Below are 19147 nucleotides of genomic sequence, written 5' to 3'. Positions count from 1 at the left end.
ACGTAATAACTTGTACCTAATAACATATGACCTATATATTTGTCAATTTGACGCGTCGATTTACATGCACTTGCTTTCTCTAACGCGTTAATCTATAGCGACGAATAGTGTCGAATGGCGCGATAGGGAGCTATTTCTATTGGTTGTATAAATCGGCAGTAATCGGTTTTAATTTCATTCCATTGCATTTTCCGATGCTACATCTAATTTGTGTCCTACTATACGTGAGATTAAAGAAACTCGCAACACCTAGAGGTCCAATGATAAAACGGTGAAGGATATAAAATATATGTATGAGCTCGTACTCCGAGAAATAATCTGTAACATACCGATAAATTCGAAACTTTCATACGATGTTCATTACAAGGTATAATCGAGGATGACTTTCCTGACACGACAATCTTGGGTAGTCCATTATTACAAGTTAATAATTTGCAAAGGAATTCTGATGAGACTGTAGAACATAATAATGAATGAGCATTATTATAAAATTAGAAGTTACTCTGAAGTGAAGTAGAGCCTTATTTTTCATACCATTTTCATTTTTTTGGCGTAATCATTCTTTGATACGATATGCTCCAATCTATCGGCATTAGGTACAGATTAGTAGAGAGTAGGATTTATTTTGTTTAAACTCCTTTTTCCGATATCAACAATCGCCATTTAAACAACTTCATAGCTTATTAAGCGCTTTTTTTAAATTTCTACGCCATACATATATGAAACCGTAATTTTTTTGTAAGGTATGATAACTACGCCTAGCGCAACATTTAATGTGATTTAAAAATATTTCGTTAGGAAATAAAGCTTAATGCATTATTTAACACTACTAAAATAAAAGCAACTATATTGGTGCTTATATAAACAATCACTGAATTAATTTAAGATGATAATTACTTATTATTCTTTTTAACAACAAGAATGGGATAACAATGTCATTATTACGGTTTTAAAACGATAATTGAAGCCATTTTTATAATTAAATATTTTTGAATATAGCTCATTTTTTTGTTTTCTAAATTACCCAATTTATACTTATTTTTTAAATAATAGAGCCTAAGTAATCATTTCATATTACCTACACACGCTGTTTACGCATTGTGAAATATTATACTCCTAGGTTTATTATATATAATAATGTACTCTTTTGACTTTTAATTAGTCATGTGTGCCAAATATATTTTGTTAATCCTTTCAAATTAGTTTGAAGATTGTATATCTCATATAATTTACAAATACACGATCATTTTGAACTTTTTCCTAAAAACATGAACTATACATTTTAGGCAACAACTAATGTAATCTTTACATATTTTTGTAAGTTTGTTCAAAAACAATTATTTTAAGATACGGGATAAAAATTGAAATTCATTTATTTAATAAACATAGTCAACATGGTTCAGTCTTGAATATATTGTATTCAGTGTTACGTTAGTCTAACTTCTGTAAAGCAGGCGTCACACACACGAACAGGCTTGGTGTTGCCAGCTAATGCGACTGTTTTTTCACTGCACGCTCCGCAGAATATGTGACCACATCTTCGGCAATGGTGCTGCAAGAAAAAACTAAATAAATTCTTTTTAAAAAAAAAAACAAAGCTGTCACATGTTTATTACGGTAACCTTTTAGAATTAGAAGAGTGCATATATTATTATCTGCTTATAAATGCACGCAAATTTTTTGCAAATAAATATTAAACTAATTATAAGAGAATTATGATATACGATTTCATAGTAAGAAAATTAGACAGTTGACTTGTATTAGTCTAAACATTTGTGCATATTAATATGTGCTACACCAACAACCACAGATTACCTTTTGAAATTATTCGCCATGACAAAGTCAGTCATTAAAAAAAGCATAAACAATATAGAGGAAATAAACGTATAACGTATGTATTTATCTACCTTTCGTCTGGCAATAGTAAATTCTTTAGCGCAAGCAGCACAGGCCACCGCATCTTTATCGCTCGTCCAGTTCGGAGTATCATCTGACGTTCTGGCTTCTTTCTCCAACAACTCTGCGAGCTGCAATTTGTTCTCGCTGAGAGTCGCTCCAACTTCTTCTAATGTTTTTTGAGCTTCGTTGTATTGGATTTTTAGTTGGTGCTGTTCTTCTTGTAATGCCATATATTTCTGAAACGTTTTAAGAATCAACGCTAGAAGTATTTCTAGACTACACATACGTTATAATAATAAATACTTTTATTAACAAACTAAACGCAAGCATGTCGACCTCCGTTGGTCGAGTGGTGTGTACGCTGGTTTTCATTGGTATGTATAGGGTTGGCAACTAAGTGATTGCCGATTTCAAATAAGAAGGAAAATTTGAAATTTTTGTTTAAAAATGTAACTTTATTAAATTAGAAATTGTCCGTTCTCTTTTTGTCTCTCTTCTTGTCCGAATAAAATATGTCTGAAGTGCACGTCCTGTTCTTCCATTTTTTAATTGGGATAAAAACAAAACTAAGGCACTAATCGATATATATTTTTACTAAATTAAAGTGAGAAGTCTAAACAATAAAAAAAAGCATACGTTAGGTGCTTGGCCACTTTCACAAAACAAAAGAAAGTGTAAAGTCCACCTATCAACAAAATCGGCAATGACTTAGTTGCCAACCCAATAACTCCGAGGTCCCGGGTTCGATTCCCAGTCGAGTCGATGTAGATTATCGTTTTCTATGTTGTCTTGGGTCTGGGTGTTTGTGGTATCGTCGTTACTTCTGGTTTTCCATAACACAATTGCTTTAGCTACTTACATTGGGATCAGAGTAATGTATGTGATGTTGTCTCATATTTATTTATTTCTTATATTTATTATGTTGACATGACAATAATTTACATTTATCAATATGCATTGTTTTGAAATACCTGTCCGATTGCTTTCAGAGACTCCACTTCTTGAGTTAAAATTGATATTTTGTCTCGATCCCGCATCATTGATTCCTGTACAAAAGAGTATGGATCAGACACGATTTCAAGGTCAAATATCCACTTGCTATTTAATTTTATATTCTAATAGGGAAAGTCGTTCAATGTTAAATTATCTCGGATTACGATTATAGGCAATGTCAGGAGTTCACATTAAGTACATAATATATCATTTATTAATGAAACGATGTGGTGTATTGGTGTCTGACATAAAGGGCGCCTAAAAAAGAAAAAACATATAGCCGGTGAAATTTTTCTCCAGGATTTATATGTAACGTTGACTTAAGCACTATAAGCGGTTTCAAAACTTTCTACTACGAATGTTAAACAAGAGTCTACGTCTAGTCTAATATAATACGTCATTTTTATGTTAAAAATATTGAAATCTATTTAGGTTAATTGATGAGTTATAGAATTAATGATAGTTCCATATTAGTTTTGAAAATTTTTACCATTCAAGAGGGTGAAATTGGGTTTGAAAATTGGAATAGGAGTATTAATAAATCAATGATATTTAAGTGTTTCTGAAAATTAAGACCTTATGGTTCAAGTGACGAACAAATTGTATTTAATATTAAAGCATCTTTTAAGCATAAATATTAAACGCATATAACTCGTATTATTGGTACTCTAAAAATGTCTCCCTATATATTAGCTTGCAATAATTTAATAAATTTTAGTATTTTAGGAAATAAAGTTTCTTTTATTGTTTAATTGACAAGATTTATCCTAAGTCTCGCAGTTATTGACAAAGTTTTGTATTGCATTTTAGTAACCTTTTTGTGTTACTTTCCGTCAAGCATGGTTTCTCAAAGCTGGACTCATAATAAATATTTAAGGCAATATTTCTTTTGTTAGTCGTTTTTTCAAAACAGATGGTGTGCTATGACCAAAATTATCTTTGATATCACAATGTCTTTTCACGTTTTTCATGAAATTTCGATGTAATACAATAGTCATCTTTATTTAGACCACAGTTGTGATGACTTTTGATGCTAGAGTAGGCAACAGGAACGCCGTACAAAAATAGATCTTATCTGTGCTATACATGTGTAAAATGGCCTTTTATAATACCATCGTAGCAAATCGATCAAGATGACCAGATTGTTTTTCAGATCCTATTGTCTGTTGCAGGTTTTTTTGTTCACTGTACGTTTAGAAATACCTACTAAGTAAATGTTATTTTCTATAAAATGTAATCCTTCAAGCATATCCATGTGAAATAATGCTAAATATTATACCATTAAACATCTTATTTATTGTTAACTTAACATACTATAGTATATACAATAGCAACCTAGCACAGATGGTGTCGAGGCTATAGTGTACAGACTTTATTTCATTGACGGTCGGCCTAGAGTTAATCAGTTCAAAATACGGTTCTTATAATTTTGCTAATCAAGCTACAGCGTATATAGTTTGATGCAATAATACAAGTTTTGGTATACCAACAACCTATAAGGTTGTTGACGTCAGTTTTATTGCGCGAAAATTGGATAAAAAGCTGTTAGACCATAGTATAATTTCCAACTGCTCACTGTCGTAGCGAAGAAAAATTCTTGAAAAACGTAAGTAATCTATGTCAGAATTTTTTTATGAATGTTATGTATTTCTTTATTCATCATCATCATCAACAGCCTATTTTTGTCCACTGCTGGACATAGGCCTCTCCCAGTGCACGCCACTGTGGTGTTTCTCCGGCTACTCGCATCCAGCTCCTGCCTGCCGCCTTGCGTATATCGTCACTCCACCGTGCCTGAGGACGTCCTACACTACGTTTGCCGAGACGCGGTCTCCACTCTAGAACACGTTTTCCCCAACGGTTGTCGGTTCTACGACAAATATGACCAGCCCACTGCCACTTCAGCTTACTAATCCGGTGGGCTATGTCGATGACTTTGGTTCTTTGACGGATCACCTCATTTCTGATGCGATCCCTCAAAGAAACGCCGAGCATAGCCCTTTCCATAGCACGCTGAGCGACTTTAAGCTGGTGGACCAGCCTTGTCGTGAGTGTCCACGTTTCGGCTCCGTATGTCATGACGGGTAGGACGCACTGATTGAAGACTTTCGTCTTAAGGCACTGTGGGATCGACGATGTTAAGATTCGACGTAACTTCCCAAACGCTGCCCAACCCAGCTGAATTCTTCTATTCACCTCGTCCTCAAGGTTGTTTCCACCTAATCGCAGAGTCTGCCCGAGGTAGACATATTTTTGAACAACTTCGAGGACGGTACCGTGTATCGTAGTCGGTTCCGGTAGAACATGTTCATTGAACATGACCTTGGTTTTATCCAAGTTCATCCGTAGGCCGATACGCATAGAAGAATCAGCCAGCTCGTTCAGCATTTGTTGTAGGTCCTGCAGCGTTTCTGCCACGATGACGATGTCGTCTGCGAATCTCAAGTGAGAGATGTATTCGCCATTGATGTTAATGCCACGTCCTTTCCAGTTCAGCGTCTTGAACATATCCTCCATTGCATTAGTGAACAATTTGGGGGAAATAACGTCCCCTTGTCTCACTCCTCGATGCAATGGTATGGGATTTGTTTGCTGATTCTGTACTCGGACGGACATGGTGGCAGCTTCGTAGAGACATCTCATCACTTGGATGTATCGCCAATCAACTTGGCAACGCTGCAGGGACTCCATTTTTTTATTATACTTTCAATATACATAAATAAAAATTTAAAGCTAATAAAAGAACATGGAAAGTAAGATTAATAATGGTTACTGCCCAATACTACTTTACTTTTTCGATCCTGAAAATCCTTTACGCGGCTTACAGCAGCGTTTAAAAGCGTTATATCCCACGCGACTTTTGCTTTTTTTCAATTCACACTGGATTATGTGTACTTATATATTTTTTGTACGCATTTAATTATTGACAAACTTTGTTTATTTATTTTACAGTATCTGATATTATTATAAATGTCGATAAATATATTTTAATATATAACATATGGCGAGAAGAACTTCGCTCTTAAACAACACGTTTGGACAAATGTCGTTCTTTTTTTTAATGTAATAATGGACTATGATTGTAGGTTATTAAGTTTAGTTTTTCAAAAATATTTATTATTTATGAACTCTCAGCTATTTACCTGTAAAGATACCCTCCATTCCCGTTCTATCCTAAGATCGCTCTCCGCAGCCACGGCCCGCGTTTCAGCGGCAGCTGTTTTCTGCCCCAGACATCTTGAACTTTCTTCTAAATTCTTTCGAGCCGATTTATCTTCCTGTAATCTATTATCCTATTATAGCCTAAAAACCTTATGTTGTATTTCATTGTTTATTTTTTTTTTTGATTTTCTGTATTGTTTAAGTTTTTTTTTTAAAATAAAATAAAGAAATAAAAATTTTAATTTACAAAGCAATTTTTTTCGTTGTATATTTTTTGTCTGTTCATTATCTATAGAAAAAAATATATTATAAAAAAGGTGTTCTATAATATCATTATGAGAAGCATCGTGGCTGTTTGTTAGTAAAAGGTATATTAGTACAAAATCATGCAAACATAATTTAAAGTGATAATGGCAAACCTGCACAATAAACATAAAATTAAAAACAAACAAATAAAACTGTGGTTTTATAAATAAAATACGGTATGCGACTGAATATCATTTATTACAAAGAAGGCTTTACATAACTAGAGCTTTAAAATTACAAAACTATAAAAAAAAAACGACAAATATTTACGTTTAATACATTTGGTTTTAAATGCTATTACAGATAAAACTTTATTGCGCATTATAATCAATAAGATATAATTTATTTCTATAATTTTAAATATAGAATACATCAATTGAGATCAGTAAATAATAGTATTTTCAAATGATACAAGTCTATGGATTTTATCACATGCATTGCTATAATATTTCAATATCATTGAAAAATATAAAACATCTAAGAATCTTTGTAGTATCATCTAAAAAAATTCCAGAATACATTGTTTTTTAATTGCTAGAGATCTTAAGAAATAATCTTTCTATCGATATAAGAATATTATTCGAATGTACTATTCGTTAAAGCTATGACAAAAATATAACATGTCCATTTTTCCATACCGATTATATTTGGAAAAAAATATATCCATAAATGACAATATTCGATTTGAATAAAAGCTAAATAAACCTGACGTAAACTTAACATAATCCAATAAATATTATAACTAGTATTTTAATAATAAAAACCACAGCAAAGTCAAGCTAAAGCAACAGTAGCGCCTTGCCTTGTTCGTTTCGTGGTCTATTATATGTCGAAAAATATATTTTATCAAAATATCGCTGTTTCATTGTGAGGGTTTGCCAATATCGAATAAATATCAAGATGGTTTCGTTACAAATCCCAGCAAGCGGTGCAACGCTCACACCTAAGTGCGCTTCCGATAGATTGATATGTCAAGCAATACACTTTATTACGAACGGGGTAATTGACTGTTTTTGTCTTCGCATATAAAAAAATGACAATTTCCAGAAAATACGAAAATGAAATTTTAAATGGTAAAAATTCGTCGAAAAATTTGTTGATTTATAATAATCGAACTAACTTCTAAACGTTGGTCTAGAAATGGTAAAACAACGAGGTCAATTACTTTAATAGTTCAGCCGAAACTTTATCAACGGGATAACTTTTCACGTGAATTAACATAAGTCAATTACCCCATTAAACATATAATTAAAGTAGGCACTGTTCGTCGAGCGACTTGAGGCTTAAGAAAACATATAGAACCTACTTCTCATCGAGCTGATGTATCGTGCTGCCCATCGACTCAGTCTTTGCTTCCAATTTGGCAATTAGCTCTGTTTTATGTTTCAAGGAACTTTCACATTCCTAAAACAAAGCCGGCATTTACAACTCGGGTCTTGAAAAAAGTTTACAATAACGTTAGTAAGCATAAATGCGCATTTTACTAAGCGTAATTATGTTTTACTAAATGTCATCTGATAATTAGATGGGTGCTGGTTAATAGGTCTATTCATGATATTAATTCAATGATATTATTATTTATTATTTATATGGAAACATTAGAGGAGTAAGTGTTAGTTATTATCATGAGAATCTATTCGCTAAGAGGAAACACCACCACGTGGACTTTGTTAACGTTATTTACAATCGTCTAAAGGAATCAATTCCCCAAACGCGCTACGCCCTTGTCAGTGCTGTTAGTTTTACGAAAGGGTGGTATTTCCTGCAAGTTCAGCTTTTTGTTAGGCGGACCTTCGTCTTTCGACTTTGTACCCTTTTGGTGGCTACTATGTGCTTTAAGCATTTCTAATTTCTCTCCTAAATTATCATTAGATGGTGACTTTAAAGCTTTGACTAAGTCATGGTCCGGTCCTAGAAAGTGGTTATATTTTTCGAGGTTGTGGAGTATTTTGCCAATTTGCTCAGCTTTCCCTTGGAGCCTGGAGACCATTTCGCCTTTCTGTGTCAGTTCCATCTCGCATTCCTTCCGTACGACAAATGCGGCATTGACGAATACAGCATTAAGTTAGTAACAGATACATTATGACTAGCTAAATGATCAAGCGTAACTCACTGACGACATTTACTACTACGCTACGAATGTGCTGAGATTGAATGCGCTGGGAGAAAAAGCCTCAAAGGTACAGAACACTGTGTTAGAGCAAATAAAATAATGCAAAAAGGTCAAACGAAATGATACATGGCGAAGAGGTAACGATAATGCATGGGCGGGTAATCATAATTTGGCACCCACGCCGTTAGCAGACCTTCGTGGGCCAATGACTTTTAATACAAAGATCATTTTCAATAAAATAAACGGTGTGCATATTGAATGAAAAATTGACGACGTTTTCGTCGATTGCATACTTGAATCCAAAATTAAAGATTACAATTGTGGGCAATGCATTAGGAAATCGAATTAAGTATCGATTTTATTAATATATTTAATAGAAAAATGGAATATATATTTCAAATTTCGAAGCAAATGAGAAGGAGGACATATTAAATAATGAGCGGGTTACAGTTTATTATTTTTTTACGTTCTAGGTCAGTCTTATTGTGACTTGTCCAAATAGCCATAGATCAACTCTTAACTAGCATGAATAGTATTTTGGTCGATACGATGTACAGTGAACCATGAAAAAAGTCTCAATGAAATATTACAAACGGTTCAAGGCCGAAGTTTCTACGTGTTACGTAACGCGTTCGACTGCAAAGGGTACAAAATCACACACAAGCATGCTACATATATTCCTCACCTGCAACTTTTTGTACATTTCCAGGTTGATCAGTTTTATATCGTCCAACTGACGCCTCAGTGATATAATCGTGTCTTGCTTGTCGTGTATATCTTTTTCGAGCAGCTTCATAGCGACCTCCATTTCCGCTTTCAACGATATCTGTTAATATATATTAAAAACAAGTAAGTAAAGTAGTAGTAAAGTAACAGCCTGTAAATTTCCCACTGCTGGGCTAAAGGCCTCTCTCATTAAGGAGAGGGCTTGGAACATATTCCACCACGCTGTTCCAATGCAGGTTGGTGGAATGCACATGTGTCAGAATTTCAATGAAATTAGACACATGCACGAGATGAATTATAAACACAAATTAAGCACATATGTATAGTGGTGCTTGCCTGGGTTTGAACCCGAAACGGTTAAGATGCACGAGTTGTAACCACTGGGCCATCTCGGCTTTTTATTGGAAAACAAGTAAAATAACTTATAATTTTCATACAAAACGCCTCTCGATATGGTGTAATCTATATTAATATTATCAATGTGAAAGCAACCTTGGCTGTATGTCTGTCGTTCTTTCACGATCAAATTGCTGAACCGAATTTGATGAATTTTGGTATGAAGCATACTTGAACTCCGAGAAAGGACATAGGCTACCTTTTTGCCTGACATATGTCATCCAACGCCCTAAAACGCGAGCAAATCAGCGGGCAACTACTAATTAATTATAAACACGAATCATCAGTATGAGACTTCGAAAGTGATGATTTGAACTCTTTAACATCTGATGTACTTGTTTCATCCTCTAAACTATCTCGACTCGTTGTATATAATTGCAAATGAATTGTTCGTGTATATATTTTGACTTATGTATTTATATTATAAGACGTTTACTTGTATAAGAAAGAAAGGGCTTCTATTTCAGTTGTACATGTATCGTTATCATTTCACTTAACATTATGTATCTTTTAAATTTTGTAGCATATTAATTTAGTACAGAGAATATGAAATTTAAAACATTAAAGTGTAATAGAGTTATTAATTTAAGGTAAACTATTGAAGGTGACTGATTAGAAAGTTGAGAGAGAAGGTCAAGCGAATTCGTTTCGTAATATCATTAATCTTTTTATCTGTTTTGTGACAAACAGCATCAGCCAATAAGAACACTATATAAATACCTGTAAATCAAGTTCCTTTTGTAACTCTGCATTCTTCTTCCTTTCCTCTTCCAATATCTTACCCATTTCCGTATCCTTCTCATTCTTAAACTTATCGGAAGTGTTACTCTTGACACTTCTCTTCTCCTAGAAGTCAATGATATATGTAAATATTTTTTTCTATATGACGCAATGATATTCTAATAAACAGATATGTTATACCCATACTAAACAACAGAAAAAAGTGTGCCGCGCCGGGGACCGTTTATTTTACATTTCGTTACAAGTAAAAAGGATAGCTTGATAAAAACAATAAGTAAATGGGATAACTAGATGTTTTAATTACGCAAAACGTATTACTACGTAATTATGATGTATTATAACGTATTACTGGTATAATTAGGATAAAAACGACTAAAGGCAAACGTCCCAATTAGGACGTTTTCTAGTCTTCACTTTTTGCGCGTTAATGACATATCTGTTTACTAGAACATCATTGATATGACGCGTATTTATGTCGTTATTATATTTTAATATATTATCAAAACATGATACATTTCATAATCATAACTCCTTATTTATGTGAAATATACTTTTTCGTCCGATTATGAACAAAGAAACATTTGATATATTAATTAATGTATAAATGATAAAATACTTAACTAATATTACAAATGTTAATTATATTTAATAGTAATAAGTAATAATAGTTAGTTAATATATTTATTATACTTTCACGTAACTACTCAATCAATCATCATTATATTTTGCACACACACACACACACACACACACAAACACACACACTAAAGTAAATTAATAAATTTTATTAAATCAAATTTAGGTTAATGCATACAATTTTGATTGCGACGTATTTTTCAACCTCAGTAATCTAAGATAGTAAACAATATATTTGATGACGTCATAACGAAATAATGACACTATGATGCTTAACATTAACGCAATAGCAACGTATTAGAGGAAACCTAACTATACGATTGTAATTAAACTGTTGTTAAACCGGTTACGAGTCAATAAACACTAATATATTTACATATTAAGTACAACACTTTTAAACCACCATCTATATAAAAAAATAACAACCAATTAGAAAATCCAACCAAACATAAAACAAATGGAATCAATTTCTCGAAACAAAAAAAAATACAATTAACATTTACGCAACACCCTGTATAAGAAGACGATAGACGAAACTCACCTCTTCCTCGGCTTGCATCTCCATCACTTTCATCCTGCTATCTTTGGTAATGTCCTGACCTGAACACAATAAAAAAAAAACAGACGTATACATTTCGTTATAAATAAACTTGAACACAAATAGACATATCTCGGAATAGCTCACAGTTTTTCGTCAAGTGCGATTTCCTCTGACTCTTCGCCGTTGAATTGCCCATCGTTCGATAGCGCATAACGGTATTTGTTAATATATAAATTATTTTGACAATATACCGACGTGCGATGCTACCGGCATACTAATGCCTACTAAGCGATACAAAAGACAGTGACTCATTGCAAGGTGTCTTATCTAATGCCGGCTCTAGTATTGCGATGAATTTTCACACGAGCGTTTTAAGCTTATCGACGATATCTCTATATATAATCTTTTATCCTCAAGTTTTATATAAATAAAACAATGTGAAATCAATTTAATCGTAATTCAATATTAACTGTTAATTATTTTATCAACTATTTATAAAAATATATAGGTCATTAGAATTACCTAGAGCATGTTTGAGTTGATTGTTTTCTTCGACAAGCTGAATCATTGTGTTCTTGGCGATCGCCAAGTCTTCCTTCATGAGGGCGTTAGTGGTCGTCAAACTTTCCACTTTCGTTTGAAGGTTCGCGACGGTGGCACTAACATGAGGTGGTAAGACAAGTTAAAATTATATTACATTAAAAAATATATATGCTTAAGAAACTTTAGTATCAACATTTACTAAATCAAATAAAATTTTGTTCATTTTTTAAATTCAACCCTGATTGGGTAGAAGGAGCTTATCTTTTGTACCAAATTTTATGTTACGTCTATATGTTATTTTATTTTAATACGTGGTATTAATAAATTTGCTTAAACTTATATATTTGTTTAAAAAAAGAATTGTTCAATTTGACGTACGTTAGCACAGATTAAATAAAAAATAAAACTTTAATACAAACAACACTCAATGTTAATATGAAGAAAAATATGTTAAGAAACAATCACAAGCGAATTTGTTTAAAATATATTACAAAGGCAAACGGAACAAATTGCATCAGTAGTTTGGCGACTTAATTTTTTTGGTTATGTATGTTGTATTAATTATCTGTGTAAATGAATTATTAAATGTGAAAATTAAAACAAAGTCGCCATTGTTGAACTCGTGTGAACCTAATAACAATAAACAAGAGCACTCACTTGAGATGTCTATTCAACTCTTCGATGTAGTTCTTCTGGTCTAACATAGTGTTGATGTGACGTTGTTTCGGTTCATTGTTACCGTTGCCGTTGCCCGACAGATCGTTTGAGGAATTACTGCCACGGAGATACAACGAGAAATCGATCACGCCTTGCTGGCTATCCAAGTCTTCCTCCTAAAAATATACAACTTAACTATATAAGGAAAATTGACATCGTTATACAACAACAACAACAGCCTGTAAATTCCCACTGCTGGGCTAAAGGCCTCCCTTTGAGGAGAAGGTTTGGAACATATTCCACCACGCTGTTCCAATGCGGGTTGGTGGAATACACATGTGGCAGAACTTCTATGAAATTTGTCACATTCAGGTTTCCTCACGATGTTTTCCTTCACCGCTGAGCACGAGATGAATTATAAAGACAAATTAAGCACATGAATCAGCGGCGCTTGCCTGGGTTTGAACCCGCAATCATCGGTTATGATGCACGCGTTCTAACCACTGAGCCATATCGAATTTTACCTCTTTCAATACTCATACAATTATTGGAATCGAATAAGGTGGTAAATGATTTGCCCATACGTTATGATGCTTTATCTGATTTCAGTATGCGATTTTCTTACGAGTCCTATAATGAAATCTTGTTCTAGTGTATAACACAAGATTTTTCAATCTTATGACTTTCCATTATAAAAAATTGATTCGACAACGAGGTAAAAGTTACATCGCAACTCATTGCGATATTTTCCTTTTCAAAATAAATTAAAAATGACTAATGAATGGAGAAATATACGATGTTTGAGTTGGAAAAGCATATTCAATATTTTCATCATCTAAATCCTTTGATAGATTATGTGAATCACCTTCGCACTTTTGACGTAGTTTTGTATTTTCGATTTATAAAAATAGTAACAAGTTATCCTAGTGCAATGAAATGTTGAGTTCAAATTGTACATTCATATTTTTTTAAACAATTAATAAAGGTATTTGAATCTTCATTTATTTATTTGGATATCATTAAGATTTTTCATTTCTTTATTTTAGATTACTACAATTTTCTAATGCGTCAATCAAACATCTGTTCTGGGTTTAATGGTTCTGTTACGTTGAGTGTTTCCGGATAAGACCATTAAGTGTACTTAAGTCGTTTTAAAAATCTAACATAACTTACCTTCACACACAAATTGCAGTCAACAACATTGAGGCCGACTAACAATCCAGTTATAATAACAGCTTCCTCGTTTAACATTAATGCATGCGGTTCGAAGTATTCCTCCAGAGTTTCTTCGCGATGCTCTAATAAAATTCTGAGGTAGTCTGCAAGTCTCTTTTGCATCAGTGCTAATCGAAGCCAAGCCCGTGCGCGTCCCATGGCAGTCCTTAGTGTAAACAAAATCAAAATTACTAACTAATTGTCGCTTTGGCTCGCGTTTTAGCAGTTTGGTTGTCATGGCCAAAAATATAGCCTCCTTTCTTGGAGTTCAAATTTGCTTCATGCCAAATTTAAAGCATTCAAAATGCCTCTGTTGCCAGATTAAAAAATAATATATTAAGGAACGCTTGTGTGCAAAAGGTTATTATATAATTAATGAGTTTATGATCGATAGCACACCTTGGGAATGAAACAATCGTGTCCTGGCTATTTCATCTCATATTAAATTGTTTATTTATATAATATATGAGACAAACAAAAAAAAACCCGCTGAGTTTCTTTCGCCGGTTCTTTTCAGGTCAGGGTATTTTCTTTTTCGAACCGGTAGTAGTGTTTCAATTGACCATCAATAAGAAATTGTAATGCTTCTACATTGAATAAAGTTATTTGAGTTTGAGTTTAATCAAATTCGGTTCAGCGGCTTGAGAGTAAAGGGACAGACAGATAGACAGTTTCAAATTTCTAATATTCGTATAAAAGTATAGATAGAAATTGTGGTTACATTTTGATAGTTTTACTATAAGCCGGTGCAATTTACCGACTTATGTTTCAAATTAAATTGAAGAAAATTCTAAATAAAACATTTCACAAATTTAAAAAATATTTTGTTTTTTTAAAACCGAAGATTAATATTTATAATCCGTTATCTGATTTGTATTCATATATTTTTATAAAGATTAATTCGATGCTGTAAAAAGCATGTGGGTGTGAGCTGCGAATGTCGGTCACGACAAAATAATGGGAGTTAGTATTAATAAACTAACAACAACAACTAACACAGAACAACAAAGATGGTCTTTCATAGTATATTTACAATGAAAAATGTCAATGTTAACAGTTTCCGGTTAATTATGTAATACAATCTCACGAGTAGTAATTCTGCGCGTATGAACTCTATCAGCCTTGACCTTCACTCAATAAACTTACTTGACAGTCGGCAAATCCCTGATACTGGCTGTTATGTCAGCAGCCTCCGGCGAATACTTCTCAACCATCTGAAGTATATCCCATAATTCCTTTTTCGGACCAAGAAGACCCTGAACAAAATTGTTATGTTATGTAATATATTTTCAAATTTAGAACTTCATATGTTGGAGGTATAAACTTACCTTCTTGGGTTTAAGTCCATGACGCATAACATGTTCGAGAACAATGAAGAAATGATGTAACGGCAAGTGGTCACTGTCGAGCATCCGGCCAAAGCGAAGAGATTGCTCAATCAACTCTTTGACGATTAGTTTCGAGATGTTCACGAGATTGCTGCGCTCTATCACTACGGGGTCTCGAGCTACAAGAAAAACCGAAACTAATTATTACAATAGAAATTTCATTAAGAAAACATATTATTTATCATCATTTACGTTTAATAAAATACACGTTAAATAATTATTATTGGTGCAGATTCGAAAGTTACACTTTGTATACATATCGCATTAACCGTTGTAAATTATACATACAATATATGGTATAAACTTGAAACTCATATGTCTTTATAAGAAACGCAATTATTACCCATTAAAGAGTGCATCGGATCGTCCGGCGATGTTAAGGCACCGTTATCAGATTGTCGAGTGAAAGAATCTTGCATTTCCATATCGTGCAACTCTTTTAAACAAAGCCACTCTCCATCGACGGAAACGCGAAAATTGCAAAGATATATTGTGTCCTGCGCCCCGGCCATCTCGGCATCGGGGTTATCGTCGCCTTGTATTCGAGATGTTATGCCTAAATCAGGCAAGGGATCCACCCCATGGACCGCGGTTAAAGAACGCATAATAATGCAGCAAAGAAAAAAGAATGAAGCGAAATAATTAACACAGACGCGAGAATCTTGATCACTCGTTTATGTACATTTTAACCAGTTTTAAATAAATATTGATGATTATACTACTGTTGTATCTTAGAACTGATTAGAGATTGCTGAAGGTTATTTATTTTGATCACAAGAAAGCACCTCGAAGGATAATGTCACTCGAATGGTTTTTCCAGTGAGCTCAGAAAGTATATTGATTTCACACGAAGCATGTGTTGCGGAGAAAATCAATACTTCGTAACAGTGCTGCCATCTGTTTCGAAACGTAGACAACTTTTTATAAGAGAATTTTCGGTTTCATAGACCCAAATACAAATGCTGATTAATTTCAATTTCATACACTGAGCATTTCAGAGATGGAGTTTTTTTATTATGCGTGCATTTTTATTTACTATTATGTGCTTAACATGAAACATTGTTTATTTATAAGAATAACATTTTATCTGCGCAATATTATAACGAAATGTAATATTATTGTCACAGAGGCAAATTAAATTTATTTTTCACACAATGATAAAAGTTAATTGTGATCTAAAACATTATTATTATTATCCCATGTTGTTTGTATCGTTTCAAAACATATAAAAAACTAACAACATCGATCATTCTGAAAACATTAGATTACATTGTGTATTTACTTTATGTAGAAAACACTTCTCATGTCTTCTACTTCAGAGTAATTAAGATACACCCAATGCAAAAATACTGTTACAGTTAATCCTAGGTTAATCCTTAATAGATGCAAAGAATGAAACAAAGATCACTCACATTTAAATATTTTAAAGCGTTTGAATTTGCAAGATTATAAAATTATTATGCCTATTTGATACAAGTTAAATAAAATAAACTGAATGGAGAAGGAAAGTTTCAATTTTTTTTTTTTATTAATATATACTCCGACTGCGTGTTGTTAATACAGTATTAACAATAAATTTAAAAATGTTAAAAATAGATTTTCAGTTCACAGTCAAGAAGATTTCACTTACAAATATGGTTTTAAACTTTTATAATAAAATAATTTAGATGACCGATTGTGATTGGAACTTTATTCTCTAAAATTTCTTTTGTGTTGAGAAATTTTTTGGAAGTTAACATTCATCTTTGCATGTAGAATTGGAATTCAAGCCATTCAGTAGAATTTATATTTAAAAAAATATTTGTAGAAATTGATATACTAGCTGTTCGTCCCACTTTGGTACAAGTAAAATCCATGTGAAGTTTCCTAAATTTCCTCCTATTAATTATTTTTTAATTGAGACGCATAAAAACTTCCAAATATTTTAAATCAGCATTTATGCCAAAAAAGGAGTGTCTACACTCTATTTTAAGTCAGTCTGTGATATTTCATTTAAATTTTAGTCACCATCCGTGTTTCCAGCCATACATGATCCAGGTGTCATTTTATGAATGAGAAAAATACAAACACAAAATAAAAAGTAACATAAGTAATCAAATCTATATATCAAAATGTGTATAATTAAATATAAAAGACTTATTTCTCAAAAATAGAGATACACTTCCAAGGTTAGAATCACTAGAGAAGCACTACAACATTAAGAAATAAGTTTTCTACATACAAATATCTGAGCATCTTTACCATGTACCTTACTATGTATTCATAAGAAATATTCTATTACAACCATATTATTATATTTTATAGATATACTCAAAAAAAAATTACTCTCGAAAAAAAATAAGTTTTGGAATTCACTAACATAAAATTTCAATGTTATATTATATAATTAATCAAAGAATAACATTTATGTACGATTTTCAACCTAACCAAAATAATAAAATGAGTTCACTATTTTTGGGCATGATACAGTTTTGTCAAAATACAAAAGTTTTTTTTAAAAAGTACCTGATACAAAATACATAAACATAAGGCTTTTCTACAGCACATTGTTGGATATTTATCGAGCAATTTCCAATCATGCAATATTGAAATCATTTATTAAAGTAGACCCCCAATGGTTCACGGTAAATAGAATATCTGAAGCAGATCAGTGCAGTTTCAACAAAGTATTTTTTTGTGTAAGTTCATGAAATTCTTTATGTAATGAAATTGAAATATGATTTTCTGCCAATATGCACTCCAGTGCATATTGGCAGAAAATCTTATTCCATCGCAATGCTCCAGCATTGCGATGGAATAAGATCAAAACCTTAACATGTTTAAAGGTTTTATACAAATATTTTAAAAGTTACGACCTGTGAAATACTGCTACATTCATAAACAAACAACAACACAAAAATATATATATAGTTGATAAGAATATACTTAAAAGTAATATCAAAGATACTGTTTTTTCTTCCTCTCATATATTTTGATGATACACATAGTTTTTTAAATAACAAATATATTCATAATTTTACTTACATTTTGTACTGTAAAAATACGACTTGTCTGGTCTGGATAACAATAGTTCCGGCCATTTGTCCTCTCTATTCGACGAAACCGATGGAGATCGTTCAAGGATCTGAGATCTAATTGATGTTGTTGAAGTAGCTGGGGACACTTCAGGGTGTTTATCTTTTGATGAGGCCATGACTAATATTATCTATTAATTATTAAACGAAACATTTCTTTTTCCAAACAAATTATTGACAATTGACGTGTCAAAGTGTCACTCGTTATCAGCAACTGTCACTGTAACGGTGTCATGAAGAATGTCAGTCATTTTGTGCATTTGTAAATATCAGTATAACAATAATTACATAATGTATGTTTTTGTTTTAATTCATTTGAGTACTGAAAATACTCAAAAAAGTACTGAAAGTAAACGATAATATAGAAACCTAATTTAAAATATTTATTTACAAATCATGATTCCGTGAAATCGTGGCAAGACTGCTAGTCTCATTTTTCTGTAGAATTACTGAATTTAAATTCTCTTATTTCCTTTTCCAAGAGGTCGATTCTTGATCTTAAGCAACGAAAATAATATAATTAAGTTTATTGTGATTTGACATGTTTTTGAACCTAAGAACCAGATATTACAAAACTTTTGTTTTTATAATTTAAAAGTAAAGGTGTTAATCAATAATAAACTAATGACTTGACTGCTTGTCAAGTCATTAGTTTATTACCTACCTTGAGAACTCTCGAAGGGAACGATTATATCCAGAATATTTTAAATAAGAAGTTATCATTTTAAACAACATTTTGAACAACTACAATTATCGT

The 19147-nt window shown here is 32.5% G+C and overlaps 1 protein-coding gene across 4 annotated transcripts; it reads right to left on the bottom strand.

Moving 5' to 3' along the window:
* Positions 1–562: 562 nt before the first annotated feature.
* Positions 563–18599, bottom strand: LOC124535071 (RUN and FYVE domain-containing protein 2). Of its 4 annotated transcripts, none has more exons than XM_047111119.1 (14): positions 18341–18599; positions 15257–15435; positions 15075–15184; positions 13887–14094; positions 12714–12889; positions 12036–12172; positions 11514–11572; positions 10316–10441; positions 9159–9299; positions 7667–7764; positions 6036–6177; positions 2871–2945; positions 1908–2135; positions 563–1552 (listed from the first exon to the last, which is right to left on the bottom strand). In XM_047111119.1, the coding sequence occupies exons 1-14, from the start codon at positions 18507–18509 to the stop codon at positions 1427–1429; spliced, it is 1974 nt and encodes a 657-aa protein (XP_046967075.1). In that variant the 5' UTR covers positions 18510–18599; the 3' UTR covers positions 563–1426. The 4 variants fall into 4 exon arrangements, 3 of the variants coding, with proteins under 3 accessions (XP_046967075.1, XP_046967074.1, XP_046967076.1); XM_047111118.1 differs by lacking the exon at positions 18341–18599 and adding an exon at positions 15660–16140; XR_006966782.1 differs by lacking the exons at positions 563–1552; positions 1908–2135; positions 2871–2945; positions 18341–18599 and adding an exon at positions 15660–16142 and having other exon boundaries at positions 7667–8383.
* Between the last annotated feature and the right edge of the window lie 548 nt (positions 18600–19147).

The sequence above is a fragment of the Vanessa cardui genome, chromosome 14 (genome assembly GCF_905220365.1).
Source record: "Vanessa cardui chromosome 14, ilVanCard2.1, whole genome shotgun sequence".
Taxonomy (NCBI): domain Eukaryota; kingdom Metazoa; phylum Arthropoda; class Insecta; order Lepidoptera; family Nymphalidae; genus Vanessa; species Vanessa cardui.
This window is presented reverse-complemented; position numbering and strand designations above follow the sequence as displayed.

Coding starts and splice junctions, on each gene's coding strand:
- LOC124535071 (XM_047111118.1), bottom strand. CDS start 15,921: ATGCGTTCTTTAACCGCGGTCCATGGGGTGGATCCCTTGCCTGATTTA. Junction 12,890..13,886: donor ACTGCAATTTGTGTGTGAAG/GTAAGTTATGTT, acceptor GTATATTTTTAG/GAGGAAGACTTGGATAGCCA. Junction 1,553..1,907: donor TTACTATTGCCAGACGAAAG/GTAGATAAATAC, acceptor TTTTTCTTGCAG/CACCATTGCCGAAGATGTGG.